General features: G+C 48.9%; 1 protein-coding gene and 1 long non-coding RNA gene across 2 annotated transcripts; both read right to left on the bottom strand.

The window, feature by feature from the left end:
* Nucleotides 1-6610: 6610 nt before the first annotated feature.
* LOC146970620 (uncharacterized) lies at nt 6611-7149 on the bottom strand. The gene is made up of 3 exons (XR_015038010.1): nt 7081-7149; nt 6795-6954; nt 6611-6688 (listed from the first exon to the last, which is right to left on the bottom strand). It is a non-coding gene; the product is annotated as an uncharacterized LOC146970620 (long non-coding RNA).
* Nucleotides 7150-13575: 6426 nt separating this feature from the next.
* Nucleotides 13576-15041, bottom strand: LOC146970619 (uncharacterized). The gene is made up of 5 exons (XM_085805934.1): nt 14788-15041; nt 14546-14599; nt 14381-14419; nt 14244-14282; nt 13576-13653 (listed from the first exon to the last, which is right to left on the bottom strand). The coding sequence occupies exons 1-5, from the start codon at nt 14947-14949 to the stop codon at nt 13576-13578; spliced, it is 372 nt and encodes a 123-aa protein (XP_085662060.1). The 5' UTR covers nt 14950-15041.
* Between the last annotated feature and the right edge of the window lie 378 nt (nt 15042-15419).

The following is a 15419-nucleotide window of genomic DNA, read 5'->3' as shown; positions in this document are numbered from 1 at the left end:
TTCCTCCCTAGGGGTATTGGTTAGACTACCTCACCCTTTTGCCACCAGGGGATTATTCTGCCCCTTGTTGATCGGTGGGCTTTGCTCCTTTGTTCTGCTCACGCAGCGTTTCTTGGATTTCCCCCAGGGTTCTGGCGGGGGCTTCAGCTGTTGCACATTGGCTCCAGTGGAACCACGTGTCTCCTTTGCCGTTCAGCCGAACGGCGTGTGAGGTGCGCTCCTTTACCTGGAACGGACCTGTCCAGCGTGGCTCTGTCCACTTTCTCTTGGTCACTTTCAGCAGTACCCACTCGGAGTCGGGAGTTGTTGTTGTTTCTCCTCCAGTGTTTTCACCAACCTGCTTTGCGTATTCTGAAACAAGAGTCTGCAGAGCATGAAAGTACTGTTTTGGGGTTAGAGACTGATCATTCAAAGTTAACCCCACGAGCTTTGTTTGTGGCCCTGGAAACATTCTTCCAGTAGATAACTCGAATGGGGTGAACCTTGTACTCTGATTCACTGAGCTACGTACCGACATAAGTGCCAGTGGGAGTGCATCCAGCCAGTTCATCTTGGTCTGGGCACAGATTTTAGCTATTTTACTTTTAAGGGTCTGATTCATCCTTTCAACCTTTCCCTGAGACTGGGGATGATATACAGACCCAAATTTGTGTTTGAGTCCCAGTACCTCCTCCACCTTCTGTAGATCATGGTTTTTAAAGTGTGTGCCATTGTCAGACCTAATTCGTTCCGGAAAACCATGTCTTGGAATGTACTGATTAATGAGGAACTTTATCACCATCTTACTGTCTTCCCTCCTTGTGGGAAGAACCTCTGGCCAACCTGTATATGCATCAACACATACTAACATATATCTACAACCTTGAACCGAGTTTACCATATCTGTGTAATCTATGATAATTTCTCTCCCTGCTTTTGTTTCCAGAGGGTAACGTCCAGGGTGGGGTCTGACCGTTGGTCTGGCGTTGTACATCATACATTCAGGACAAGTATTTACATGATATTTACACATTTGCTTCATAAAAGGATGCCACCAATTTTCCAAATTTCTCACCATCTGTGCTGCTCCGACATGCCCCACCCCATGTGCCTCTTTTAGTGCTATTTCTCTGATTCCTGGCGGTAAAATGATCCTTCCATCAGGACCTCGCCACAAACCTTCTTTTTCTGTGCAACCCCTACTTTTCCACATAGATTTCTCTTGTGGTGAGGCTTTTCTTTGCTCAGTTTTTATATGTTCGATTTCAGCATGTTCATTTGTGTCTGTGTCAATGTCTTTCTCTGGACAGATCATCATCATATTATGTACATTAATACTTTCCTCTCTCCCCCTTTTTTCTGGAACAACACCCCGTTAACACAGTGTGGTGTTCCAGAAACATCAAGGTAGAAAGTGCTGGAGTAGTGGGGTGATCTGTCTTTTCGCGGCCGTGATGGCGGGAGATCTGAACATGTTCCATGAGTGCCTGATCTGTGCAAGAAACCTGTATTTTATATGTTTTAGCAGTAGAGGAATACATTATTTGCGGCGTCAGCTGTTTCCAATCTGTTTGTTGTTTTGCAGTTTTTACAATAGAACCTAATTCTTTAGCTTGGTGGTCAGGATGGAGAGCGAGGGAGACATGTGGTGCTGCCTCATCCTCCATCATGTACCATTGTAACTGTGCAGGTAGTAGGTTAACACCGGCTACTACACCTATGGGAGCAACATAGATGCTGTCTGTGGCTATACTCCAATCAGTACCTTCTATCTGACTGCTGAACTGTTCTTCATACCACTCTGTGTTTTGTCTATCATAAAACAATGTAACATGCGGAGGATCAGGAGGGGCCACGTAGGGGTGTAGCTGGGCTATCCAGGGCTTCCATTGTAGGTAGGCCGACAGGATCCCACCATGCTCTCGTGTTTCACTATGTAGTAAGCCCCAGTAGATGTCTGCCGCCATGTCCACTACTGGAGACATGAGGTATTGTCCAGACAGAGCAGTGTTGGTGCTGTTGCAGTTCATCTGGGTACCATCAGGGAACGAGACAGTTAGACCATCAGGGGAGCATAGAATGTTAGCTCCCAGTCTGGTCAACAAATCTCGGCCCAGTAGGTTTGAAGGGACATCAGGAGAGACCACGAAGGGGTGCAGCACAGTCTGGTTCCCCAGCTGCGTGGTAAGAGGCTTGGTATATGGCAGAGTAGTAGGAACCCCAGAGAAACCCATGACTGTGATGACTTCGGATGAGAGCAAGTTCTTTTGTACAGTCTGTATAGTGGAGACAGTAGCACCTGTATCCACTAAAAATGGCTGGCAACACTGGTTCTGCCGTTAAGTGTTGGTCAGGACTTCTCTGTGGGGTGTGTCACTCTTCAAATAGCTGGGAGAACTGCCCAGTAGCTCCCCCTGTGGTGGGTTGGGGATCATGTCTACCCCTGCCTCCTCTGTTTTGAAAGCCTCCCCTCTGCTGACGGCCGCCCCTTTGCTGGTTGTCATTGTTTTGTGGACATTCCCTCGCCCAGTGGGACGGATCTCCACATAGGAAACAAGCAAGGTCTCTTCTCTGTGACCTCCCCCTGTAAGCTCCTCTCAGGCCCCCACCCCGTGAGCCTCCCCTTCCCCTACGCATGTTATTACCTCCCTTATGGTGCGGCTGTGACTCCCACGGGGGAATAGGATTCATGTAAGGAAAAACAAAATGATCATCCCATTCAGGTCCCTGTGCTGACTGCATCATTACTTTAACTTGCTCCTTTTTCTTTTTCTTATCATTGACGTCATCCCTGGCCTTGGCTAGTTGCAGTTTAAGTAGCTGAGCTTGGAGGTCAGAATGTTCTTCTTTGTCTTTCTGTGTCTTATCTTGTGCGATAGTGAGGTGGTGTATGAGATGCTTCTCCCACTTACAGGAGTCGCAGCCTAGCATGTCAGGGTTATTTTTCATGGTGTTTTGCACAGACTCAGGGAGGCCGTTCAATACAGCCTGTCGGTACCACTCAGTTTGGGAGCCCGAATTCTTAGGACAATGTCCTGTCTGGTTCGTCCACATGTCTTTAGCGGCGTTCAGGAATTGACGTGGATTTTGTTTAGGATCCCAACAAATTTTGGGCATAGCTGTAGAGTTAGGCAGAGGGAATTGCGCGCGCATAGCTGTGCCTATGCTATTTATGTGTTTGCTGAGTGGGGAGTCGTCTGGGTGCCCGATGGTTTTAGCGTCCATTTCTATGTCTCGTTTGTTACTTAAGGTCATGCATCTACCGGCAACCGCGCGGAAATCACCTAAGGCCAATGTTTGTCCTGCTGTCAGGGAATTCAATTTGCTGAGCCACAAACTGCCTCCAATAGCACCTTCTGCTCTCGTTCTACTTCTGCTCTGTCTACCCTATCTTGAAACGGTGGGGGCTGTGAACCGGCTGATGACGCCTGGGAGGGTGCAATCGATGCTGGGTAGACGGCGGTGGGTGCAGCCGACGCGGTGATGGACGGTGGAGACGAGTTAAAGGCGGAGGTAAAGACGGAGGGCGGAGCCGACTGTGTGTGTAATGGCGCAGCCGGTGAATGGGCGGACGTGAAGGGGTTAGTGTGTACGGCCTGGTGTGCATGCAACTCAGCAGTGGGGTATAACTGGGCCGTCCCCGTGCGTTGTTGGTCGGCGTCATCTAACTCGTCTTCTAATGTGGGCCCACCTACGGGCATAATATGCATGGTGCCTTTACCAATCCTATATGTGGGAAACATGCCAGGTGGGTTTAGTGCATATGGGGGTGGACATGTGGGCGAGCATGAGAGGGTGTCAGGTGCAGTTACCATTTTGGAGGGAGTTGGACTCCTGTGTTTGTGTTTCATCCCTTGCCAGCAGATAGCCAACTCAGACCAACCTCGACACTCCTCCTCCCACGCGTCCTCCTCCTTTTTCCACCCATTCCTGTGAAACCAATTTGCTGTCTTTCCCTGCTCTACAGCCTCTTTCTTTTTTCTGTTGCTGCTTTTACTTTAGCTACTAAGAGAGTATGTAAAGGTTCTTTATGTTGCAATGTTTTCCCCATATCAGTGATTAATGTATGCATCTTTTGTTTGGCTCTTTCAATCTTCTTTTCTCTACTGCCCTGTTTTGTGAGGGCGCCTAGGGCGTCTGCAGTGGTGTCTACTTGGACTAAGAGGGTCTGCCAGGGACCCCAACCACTGTCATCCATTTCTCTATCAAATTCTCCATCCATATTTTATCTAGACTCTGAGCTCCACAGCTGGCACGTTTGCAGGGAATGAAGTGATAGCTGCGTTAGCCCCTTGCAAATCCTCAGGAGACAAGCTTCTAGATCACTCTATAGTGACCCGGTCTCACTCTGGGTGTTCTAATCACAAGGATTTTGCAAAGTTTACACTCATACCCCACACCGTTTATCAACTGGGTGTTTTAGCCTCCAAAGCGCACAGCTGGGCTGCAGAGTGGCTTTTACGCACTCGCTGCCCTAAACAACAGTGAACTGGTGGCGTTTGTTAACACCGCTAGGTTACCCCGCCACTGAGACCATACACTGCTGACGCTGAGCGAAATGGATATTCACACAACGAGTTTTCTCAGAGTCTTATTCTTCCCCACCCATATATTGCTCACAATAACTCCAACAACACAGACAAGTTAGAACTTTTTCATAGAAAAAATAAATTTCAGCGCTTTCACAAAGGTATATCAAACTGTGCATGCTTCAGAAGTATTTGTAAGAAATTATTTTGTTTTTCCTACGGGCCTCGCACCCTTTAATTTTAGACAGACAGACGTGCTTGGTTTGGAAGCCTGTTCTTCCTCCCCGGGCCTTTCACCCTTACCGCAATAATTTAACCAATAGATAATTTAAGTATCTTCCCATAAGATACTAAGGCCTTCAACCTAGTTTAAATGTTAAATGTACTCTCAGGAGACAGTATTTAACAAGTAGTATTTAGGGACCTCACCCCCGGGCCTCCAACCCAGCCGCGGTATCAACCGCTCCTGGACCCCGTCGGGCCGTCAGGTGGAGTTACGCCACTCTCAAGGTTTTATCGTCTGCTGTTTTATGTCTCTATTTTCTTTACCTTTGTCTTTAAGTTTTAAAATACTTTTCTGATTCTTTTGCTACTTTACTTACATGTACATTGGACAGGACACAGTTCTAGTGATAGTCAATATGCAGAATTCGTTATAACAGGTTTTCTGCGTACCTTTTATGTGCCGGCTTGTGTCCTTATCCTCTGTCCATGAAGAAAAGCTTTTTTAGGTCGAATGGTCCATCCACTTGTTCTTTTCTCCCTTTATCACGGGACGAGCCCCCATTTGTTGAGATCCGCTCGTGTGGATCTCCCCCGGGTCGGGAGGCAAGACACAAAGTGGAGGAGGCGAAGGTTGAATCAAATAAGTATTTAATCGCAGTCTGCAGAGAGCGGAGATCATACAGCACACAAAGACAGTGTTACCAGGAAGAGCTGAGCATGATCTGATCTGTGTATGTTTCTGTTCAGTCTGACACACTGTGGGTTTGGTCCCTCCCAGCGTGCAAGGCCTGTACTACTGTGATTGGTCTATGTGAGCTCTGACGTGTGCTGATGTGCAGGCCTATGGTCACATGATCTATGTGTAGTGAAATTCTGTGTGTAACTATCTTAAGGTCATGGTGACTCTCAGTTCTGCTCTTTCTGATACATTCTGTTATGCACATGTCATTTTGTAACATAGCTATTATTATTCACACGAATCACTTTGCACTTTATCTCTTTATTTTTTTCTCATTTCTGTTTTCTTTTGCTCATATAACATTGACTATGTATGCACTTTATCTCCTTTTTATGTTTATTTGTTAGCCATTGAAATTTGTCTTGTTGTAATTTGTTATAGGGGTGGAACCTATGTACAAGCCAACCGGCTTCGTTCCCTCCTTGCACCATTGAAATTTGTGTGCTAAATAAATAAACTCTAAACTCTATGCAGTTTATTACCTCTGTCCTCCAGCTTTTGCAGGAAATCCTGCAGGAAGTTGATAACTTTCACCTCCCGCTGCCTTCTCACAGACCCTTCCTCACTGAAATCAGGAGATAGAGCACGCACAAGGAAGCCTGAATCCACCTAAATTAATGAGACAAATTAAAAAGAGAAACAACATGGTAAATCCTTAAGAGGGAAGAATTACACATGTTCGGGTCACAGGTGCAGTGAGGTTTGCACATTGCAGATTTACATGTATACTTGATTGTATGTTGCTGCCTGTGGTGTTCTTTTAACACCAATACCAGAAGGTGGCTGTAAGTAAAATGTGGAATAAGCAATAAGAGAAAATCAATGTGCTGACTATTTTAATTAAAGAAATATTCATTCATATTACTGACTTCCTGTATAAGGCCAGGAACAAAGAGCTGCTGGCACATCTGGTGGTGGTGTGCCAAAACCTCATCTAATCCATAGAGCCTTAACCCCTCACGTAGCTGGTTCAGTATCGGGATCAGCCTCACCAGTCCATGCAAAGCGATGGCACTAATAAATATTAAGAAAAAATGACTGTATTTACTCAGAGTAAAAATGTTAACACTGAAGCATTTTGTGACAAATATTTAAATATTGTGTTAACATACTGTATGATGGCCTTTTTGCGGTCAACCTTTATTGGCCCTGTGTAGCCACATGCCACAATTGCATCTGATAGTTCCATCAGTGCTTCGATCTCTGCATTTTCAACCTGGAAGTACAAACTCAACCATGTTACTGACAAAGTAGAAAAACATTTTCTGATAAATTTAACATGACATGGAAAAGTTATGCATCTATAAAACTGTTTCAAATACCTCTTTCTTCAGGTTTTTAATGTCCGGAGCAGTTGCTTCATCAGGCACACCATTGTTGTCCATCTCCCCATGACACAAGAAATGATAGGACCATCTTGTGAGAAAGTTTGGTGCAGGACCCCCCTGCACCAAACTAGTAGCCAGAATCTCCCCACATGTCCTTATTGACAATGACACAAACAATTTAGATCAACATGACATTACTGTAATCTTGTGTATTATTTCTACTCGATTTCATAATAAAACTGTATTTTTGACACACACATACTATAGCACATACTTGAACTTGTTGTCCTGGAAGTCTAATATACTGTATTTAGGGTTTTTACCCATTTCACCATTTCCTTCAAAGAAATGTGTCTCGATTCTACGCACCATTTCTGTAATGACAAATAAATCTGATTCTGTCAAATGCAAGATATTCTTCACATTGGTCATTTATTAAATTTGCATTGCATTACTTCTTTTAGCCTTGATGGGAAGACATACCAGTAAGAAACTCTTTACGAAGAGCGCCTTGGTCAATTCCATATTCTCCAATGAAAGAAACCACAAGCCGATTCTTTGGGGAGGCTTGTTTTTGCCTGGACCACTGTTTCATCCCCCTTTGATACAGGTCCTCCCTTGTAACATTGATGTTGAATGTCTTGGACTGGTCAACTTTCTTTTCAAGTGACATCAGGATGACTGATACACTACACAACCATATCAAGACAATATTATTGACAATTCAGGTCCACAAGCACAAGCCAAGACAAGCATCAGGTCACATAACAAACTCAATACTACTGCATACCTGTTGTAGTGGTCATGGGTGTCCTCACAGATATTTGCACCTTTCATTTGTGTCCCTGTAAATATATAATAGCATTTTCAATTTCTTTAAAAGCATAACCTGAATCTATCAGTTGTCAAAATTTAAAACAGTCTTAGGTAAATTTAAGTAGTTTAAAATAGATAGGCCTATATGGTGATTATGGAGTGCAATAAATGAAAGTTAACGGAGTCAACTTAAGTTCAGGAGCAGGACCACGTCTGACCACTCCCACATCACCTGCCAGCCTACTTAAGCCGTGCCTCCTCTCTCTCACTCTGTTAGCCAGTGAACCATCACGAGTGGTCAGTGCTCCACGCTCGGCTTCCCTCGCGTTCCGCAGAGTATAGTTAAGTAGCTACGTAAAGTCTCGTTACCTCGTCTAGTCGCCCGCCATGGACGCCGACGAACTCCATCTCCACAGCTCCGACAGCGACCTCTACGACGGCCTGTTCCAGGCCAGCCTTTCCCCTTCCGCGGGGCGCCGCTCCGACTCGGACCGGGACTGTCCGTCCCAGCGGTCGCGCCCGCGTTCAGTCGTCAGCGTCCCCCGCCACGTGGCCTCCCCCACCGTGGTTCCCCCGACTCCCGTCGGGTCTCCTGCCTCGTCTTCACCGGCACCGGGGCCCGCGGACCGCGCTCGGCAGCGGCGTGGCCGCCCTCTTTCCCCTCACTCAGGCCGCTCCCGGCGCCCCGTCCCCGGGCTTCTCCCTCGACGCAGCGCGTCTCCTCCGCCACGCCGGCTTCGGCGTCCTCGGCCGGCAACTCCCGTCCGTGATTGGACCATGGCTCGGCTGCGCCGCTTCCTGAAGACGAAGGGCGTCCCTTTCCACCGCAGCGACAACAAGTCCAGGCTGTCTCACCTCTGCAGCTCCTTCCCCCGCTCCGGGGCATCGCCGGCTGGTCCCGCGCTTTCTGCTGCCGCGCCGGAGCCGGCCGCCGTCGGGCCCGACGCCACGGAGCTGCAACCGCCCAGCGGTCAGGTAGTATCACCCCCCGTGCCTGCTCCCCCCGTGTCTGTCCTCTCCCAGGCCATTACGGCTCTCCTCTCATCCCTGTGTTCGCAGGCTGCACAAAACCCCCTTGCACTTGCATCCCTTCACCCTGACATCCTTTCCTCTTCCCTTCCTTCAGCCGCTCTCAGCGGCTCTGCACCCGTGCTTCCTTCGTCCGCCGCTGCCCGTTCCCCGGCCGTCCAGGGCGCCCCGCTGGATAATCAGGTGGGCTGTCCTCCTCCTCCTCTCTTTCCCGCTGGTCTCTCCTGCAACCCTTCCCTACCCCTCCCCCCCCCTCCCCTTACCCATCACCCAAATGTGTTTTTATCCTCTGCTGTTGCTCCACCCGGTCCTCCGGCCTTGTCTCTCCAACCATCCGTCCCTCCCCCTCCCCTTCCCCCTCACCCGAGTGTGCACCTGCCCTCAGCCGTTAGCCACCCCCAGGCGGCTCCGGCTCCGGCAGCGTCCCTTCATCCATCCTTCCTCCCCCTCCCTCCGCACCCCCCCCCCTCTCTCTACAGCGTTCCCGCCATCCACCGGTACCTACTCCCTAGCTTCAGCGGCGCCGGCCGTCCAGCCGGCCTCCTCCGTCGCCCGCCCCTCCCCGGTCTCTGCTGCGTTGCGCAACCAGATCTTGTCCGGTAACTACATAGATTTGGCCATGTTGCTCCACCCTTCCACCGTCGATGCTAGCCTCCCTAGGGAGGTGCAGACCGGCGCCGGTCCCGCGCCGCTCCGTCACGCTCACCCTTCTCGGTCCCGGGATCTGACGCCGGTCGAGTTCGCTTTTGCTTTTTCGCTCTACCGCGACGTGCTTTGTTCGGCGTTCCCGTCCCGCAGGGCCGAGCTTGACGATTACCTCTCCATCATCCTCGACATCGCCCTCTGGTTCGGGGGCACGGGGTTCTACGCGTACCACGTGCAGTTCGCTAACCAAGCCACCGGCCGCATCCAACAGTTTAATCAGGGCACTTACTGGGGTTCTCTCGACTCCGAACTGTACTGCCGCATCTTCGCTGCCCGCACCTCCCTTTGCTGTGAACTGTGCGGGGCCCCCTCGCACCCGGCTTCTTTGTGCACCATGAGCGGTGCTCCACCCCGTCCCCGCGCATCTTTGTCACGGAGCCTCGCGGGCCCCGACCGTCTGTCTCCCGCCGCGCCTCCGCCTCCAATCATGCCCAGATCTCTGATCCAGCGCCCCGGCGTCCTCGTTCCCGTGCCCAAAGGGGTCGACAAAAGGGGGAGACCGATCCTTTACCAGGCGGGACGGATGGTCTGCAACAATTTTAACCACCTAGGTTGCTCTCTCTCCAGCTGCCGCCTTCTCCACGTCTGCTCCTTCTGCGGCGGCGCCCACGCCAGGTCCTCCTGCCCGCACAACCCGACCACGTCCGCCGACTGACTAGCACGGCACCTCGGCACGCCCGTTAAGGTACAGGCTCTCGCCGAGGCTTTGCAATCTCACCCTGACAGGGACTTCGTAACTTTCCTCCTCGACGGTTTCACTCACGGCTTTCACCCCGGCATCGACGTTCTCCCCGACGCTTCCCATATCAGTCTCAACCTTCGGTCTGCTCTCGCGGAGCCTGCCACCGTGGATTCCTTGCTGGCTAAGGAAGTTAGCGAGGGCTTCATGATCGGTCCTTTCATCGTTCCGCCCTTTCCCGTGTTCCGGGTCAGCCCCTTGGGCGTGGCTACTCGAAAGTATTCAGGGAAGAAGCGACTTATCATCGACCTTTCCTCTCCGCACGGTTCGCAGGTGCCCAGCATCAACAGCGTCATCCCCCAGCCCGACTTCTCCATGCAGTACGCCACCATCGGCCACGCCATGTCTCTCATCCGCCTGGCGGGCCGCGGCGCCTGGCCGATATCACGAGTGCGTTTAAGGTCCTTCCTATCCATCCTGACTTCTGGCGCTTCTTCGGCGTGCGCTGGAGGGGCGCTTACTATTTCTCCGTTCGCCTCACTTTCGGCTGCAGAAGCAGCCCTCGGATCTTCGACTCTCTTTCAGAAGCGCTCTGCTGGATCTTGACCAACAACTTCAAACTCCCGTACATTCTCCATCTTCTTGATGACTTTCTCGTCGTCAGTCCTCCGGCTTCTCCGCCCATGTTTGGGCTCTCCACCCTCGTCCGCGCCTTCTCGGAGCTCGGCGTGCCTCTTTCCGAGGAGAAGACATCGGGGCCCGCCACCTCCATCGAGTTCCTCGGCATTACCCTGGACTCCGTCTCCTTCCAGGCGTCTCTGCCCCAGGAGAAGGTGCAGCGCATCACCTTACTCCTCTCTAACTATCTCCTCGCAGTCAGGTGCACCAAACGCCAGCTGTTGGCTCTTCTGGGTCATCTCAACTACGCCATCCATATCATCCCCCAGGCGAAGTCTTTTCTCTCTCATCTCCTCTCGAAGGCCGCGGCCGTCCCCTCCTTGCACGACAGGGTCGTCTTGGACGACGCCTGCAAGATGGAAATGCAAGTGTGGCGGCATTTCTTGTCATCCTGGAACGGCATCTCTTTTTTCTACGACGACTTCCTGACGTACCCGGAAGACATCCAGCTCTTCACGGACGCCGCACCCTCCGTGGGTTTCGGCGGCTACTACGGGGGAAGGTGGTTTGCCTCACCCTGGCCTCCCGAGTTCTCCGCTCTTGACTCCGGCTCGCGGTCACCCTCGTCTGCCCTCCACGAGCTCTATCCCGTCGTCATCGCGGCCATTCTTTGGGGGCACGAATGGGCTAGAAGATCTATTCTCATATACACCGACAACACAGCAGTGGTCGAGATCATTAACAAAGGCCGATCTCAGTCTCTAACAATCATGCCGTTCCTGCGCAGACTCACTTTGATCTCAGCTCAGCATCAGTTCATTCTCAGGGCAGTTCATATCCCCGGTTACAGCAATGATATAGCTGACGCTTTGTCTCGTTTCCGCTTTCAGAGATTCAGGCTTGCGGCCCCCGGTTCAGATCTTCACCCAACGCCAGTCCCACCGTTTTCAGCAACAATCTTCAGCTGAGTCCGCAGCTAATGCTTCTCTCACAAGCCTCCCGCGAAGCAATCATCAACAGCGTCTCACCGAGTACTCTGTCCACCTACATGACCGGCTGGAATTGCTTCAAAGCCTATCACACCTCACTGCAACTACCTTTCCCATCCCTGGACGTCGTATCAATATGCAACTTCATCACGCACGTACACAGCAGTCGGAACATCCAGACCGCCACCATTCACACTTATCTATCAGGAATTAATTTCCTGATCAAACTCATATCCGGTCTCCACTGCCCCGCAATCACGCATCCCCACGTAACCATGTTGCTCAAAGGTTTAAAGAAGCAAGATCCAGTCGGTCCCACGAGGCGCTTGCCTCTCACCTCCGATTTACTCACCCGCTGCATCCACACCCTCCGTTCCGGGTACTTATCTCCCGCCATCGATTCCACACTGGAATCCATGTTCCTGCTCGCCTTCTTCGGCTTCCTCCGGTGCTCCGAATTCGCCCCTACCACGTCCGTTTTCCGTCCTTCCCAACATCCCCGGCTAGCAGACCTCGTCATCCACACCTCCGACTCCCTAATCTACACTCTCCGTAGAAGTAAAACCGATCAACTCCAAGTTTCCTATCCCATCTACATCTTCCGCCTCAATTCTTATCTCAGCCCATACGAACCACTGACCAAATATATTAGCTCCAGGTTCGCGTCACAGGCATCCCCTCACGATCCACTCTTCCTCACCGAAAACCTACGCACTTCCGGCATAACCTCGGAGCACTACTCTCCTCACTCATTTCGTATCGGCGCGGCATCCACGGCTTCCAGCCGAGGACTCTCCGACCACACCATACAGATCCTAGGACGATGGTCTTCCCAAGCCTACCACACCTACATCCGCAGCAACCTGAGCGATTTGCATCAAGCACACTCGCGATTGTGTCTCACTTCTTCGTGACTCTTTGGGGGTTAACCTCGGCCCAGGCGCACGAACCGCCGGAGACGGTACCCCCACACAGAGTCTCCACCGCTTGGGCGACGACGTCTCAAGTGCAACCTATGTTTACATTTATCATTTTGTTAATAAAACTTTGAAATTTAACCCTCGTGTGTCAGCGTGGTCCTTAGCTAGTGAAATGAAAGTTAACGGAGTCAACTTAAGTTCAGGAGCAGGACCACGTCTGACCACTCCCACATCACCTGCCAGCCTACTTAAGCCGTGCCTCCTCTCTCTCACTCTGTTAGCCAGTGAACCATCACCCCTCCCTCCCTCCCTTTCTCTAACCCTCTTCTCTCGTTTCAGGTCAACTCAGCATCTCTCTCTCATCCCATGTCTACTCAGTATCCCTCTCTCATTCCAGGTCCAGGGGGGTTAACCTCGGCCCAGGCGCACGAACCGCCGGAGACGGTACCCCCACACAGAGTCTCCACCGCTTGGGCGACGACGTCTCAAGTGCAACCTATGTTTACATTTATCATTTTGTTAATAAAACTTTGAAATTTAACCCTCGTGTGTCAGCGTGGTCCTTAGCTAGTGAATGAGGCTCTTATTGGAGAAGTAGGAGGAGGAGAAGAGGAATAAGGAGCAGAAGGGAAAGTGAATGAGGAGATGAGATTAGGAGGAGGAGTGAAAGTAATGAGGAGAGGGGGAAAGAAATGAGTAGAAGAAGATTGAGGAGAAAAGTGAAATGAAGAGAAAGAGGAGAGTATGAGAAGAGAACTGAGAAGAGGTGAGATGAAGAGAAGAGGGGAAGAGAGAGACAGGGAGAGAAAAGAATTGAGAAGAGGTAAGGAGAGAGGAAGAGAAGAGATACAATAGCCAAAAACATTTATATATTAAAAACATTTGCCAAGAACATTCTGTTAATACCAAGCCTGGAAACAAGTCATCTAATTGCACACTTTTATATGAATTTTATAACCATTGGAACCCTGTAACAAAAAACTAAAATTATTGTTTCAAAAATTAATTTGAAATAGTTTTTACCTCTCCCCACAGACACTGGCATGTATAAGAATGTCATCCTTTGCAAATAGCTCACAACACACTGGACAAGCAACCTATGAAGATAAGAAATAACTTACAGTACCTATTTAAAAAACAAAAAAGGACATGAAGGAAACATTGCAATGCTGTTTCAGAGGTATGATACAACATTGTGGTCTTTGATGAGTCTTGATCTTGTCACTGCTGGTTAATTATTTCTTAAATACCAAGGTTTTACATGCGCTTGATTACCTGACTTGTTGTGTACGCCAAGAAAATGTAAGAACTTTTGAACCCTAACTCTAGCCTATGGATGAGAAGGTAGGCATTTTGAGGAGGGTTTAGACACAGCTGAAGTGTAAGTAACATTTATTTATTATAAGTAAGTTAAGTAAAAAGTAAAGTAAAAATAGAAATATGTACATAGGGAGTGTTTTACTTTCTGTAAAATGAGTAGTATTTCATGTTTGGTGCTTGGTGGTTGCACATATTGTAATTGTACAATCCAGGCAGACCAAAGTGGTCAAAAATAGCTTTTCACGATTGCAGGGGTATACAACACAAAAAATAAAGGATAGAAAATTCACCTATAGAATAAATGCAATAACATATTTTATTTCAAATGAAACAGAGGACCTTTGTTTTTGCGCTGCAGTCTGCTCACCTCGCTCTCCAAATATGCTGGCTGCACATCAGTGGACACCTGTAAAATGTCATTGGGTCATAAACATCATATCTCAGAAACTGTCCACCTATAGAATGAAACAGAAATCATTTGATTAAGCACTGCAGTCTGCTCACCTTCTGCTCCAAACATGATGACTGCACATCACTGGACACCTGTAGGACATGATTGGGTCATTAATATCATACATTTCTGGTAATTAAATCATAAATCTCTGTCTCAATAATATGAAATACTATATATGACCTCCATCCTGAGTAAGATTTGTCTTGATAGCTTACCGCAACCTCAGCATCCTCAGCATCCAAGTTGATGATGTCATCATCACATTTGGTCTATAAAAGTAAACATAAGGCAGAGGAATTACAAAGTGCATTAATAGCATGTTTGGTAAGCTTACATGGTCCCACCATCCACTTGTTGGTGTGGAATTTAAGAGATTACATGCTGACAACACCAACAAGTACAATGAAAAGAGAGAAAGAACATAAATATGTTATAGTCTCTTGTGAGCAAGCTATACCTCATCATTGCCTTTAGGCTGGGTGCATGTCTCAATGTGGAGGCTGAGGAGCTGCAGGGGCACACACTCCTGGCATGATACACAGCGGGCTTTTGGCATGGCCTGAAACTCTGGAGCCGTGAAGGGTAGGGGAGTAATATCCAGTGTGTGTTGGATGGGCATTATGTACAGGCAGCTCTTGCCTCCCCAGGTCTTCACAAGATTGGCCCCTGTGTATCCTGCCTCTTCAGGCGACACAAGGTTAAGCCTTCGTTGACCTGAGCCTCCTATTTGGGTGTAAATATTAAACAACTATTTCTGTTCACTGTCAACGCCCTGCTTAAACAATCACACTTTTCAAAAATCAATATGTTTTCTTCGCTTAGAAAAAAGGTCAAGTTTTATCTTTTGGATTTTACCCATGGCTTTGTGAAGCATCCAGGCCCCCTCCAGATCGCACATCTTTGGATACGTTTCACAAAGAATGTTTGTAATCTGTGGATGTAAGAAAGATGAGCAAGTATTTATCATAGCAATGAGCACAAGATAAATCTGTTTATTATGCTTAATGGCAGCATTCCTAGATTAAATGAAATGGTTTTGTTACTGGATATTCTGTTTTAGTAAGGGCTGTTGATATGTTGTGCAAATTT

The sequence above is a fragment of the Trachurus japonicus genome, chromosome 17, assembly GCF_045865225.1.
Source record: "Trachurus japonicus isolate A0001 chromosome 17, Traja_1.0".
NCBI lineage: Eukaryota > Metazoa > Chordata > Actinopteri > Carangiformes > Carangidae > Trachurus > Trachurus japonicus.
The sequence above is the reverse complement of the archived record's forward strand: the minus strand, read 5'-3'. Positions and strand labels throughout refer to the sequence as shown.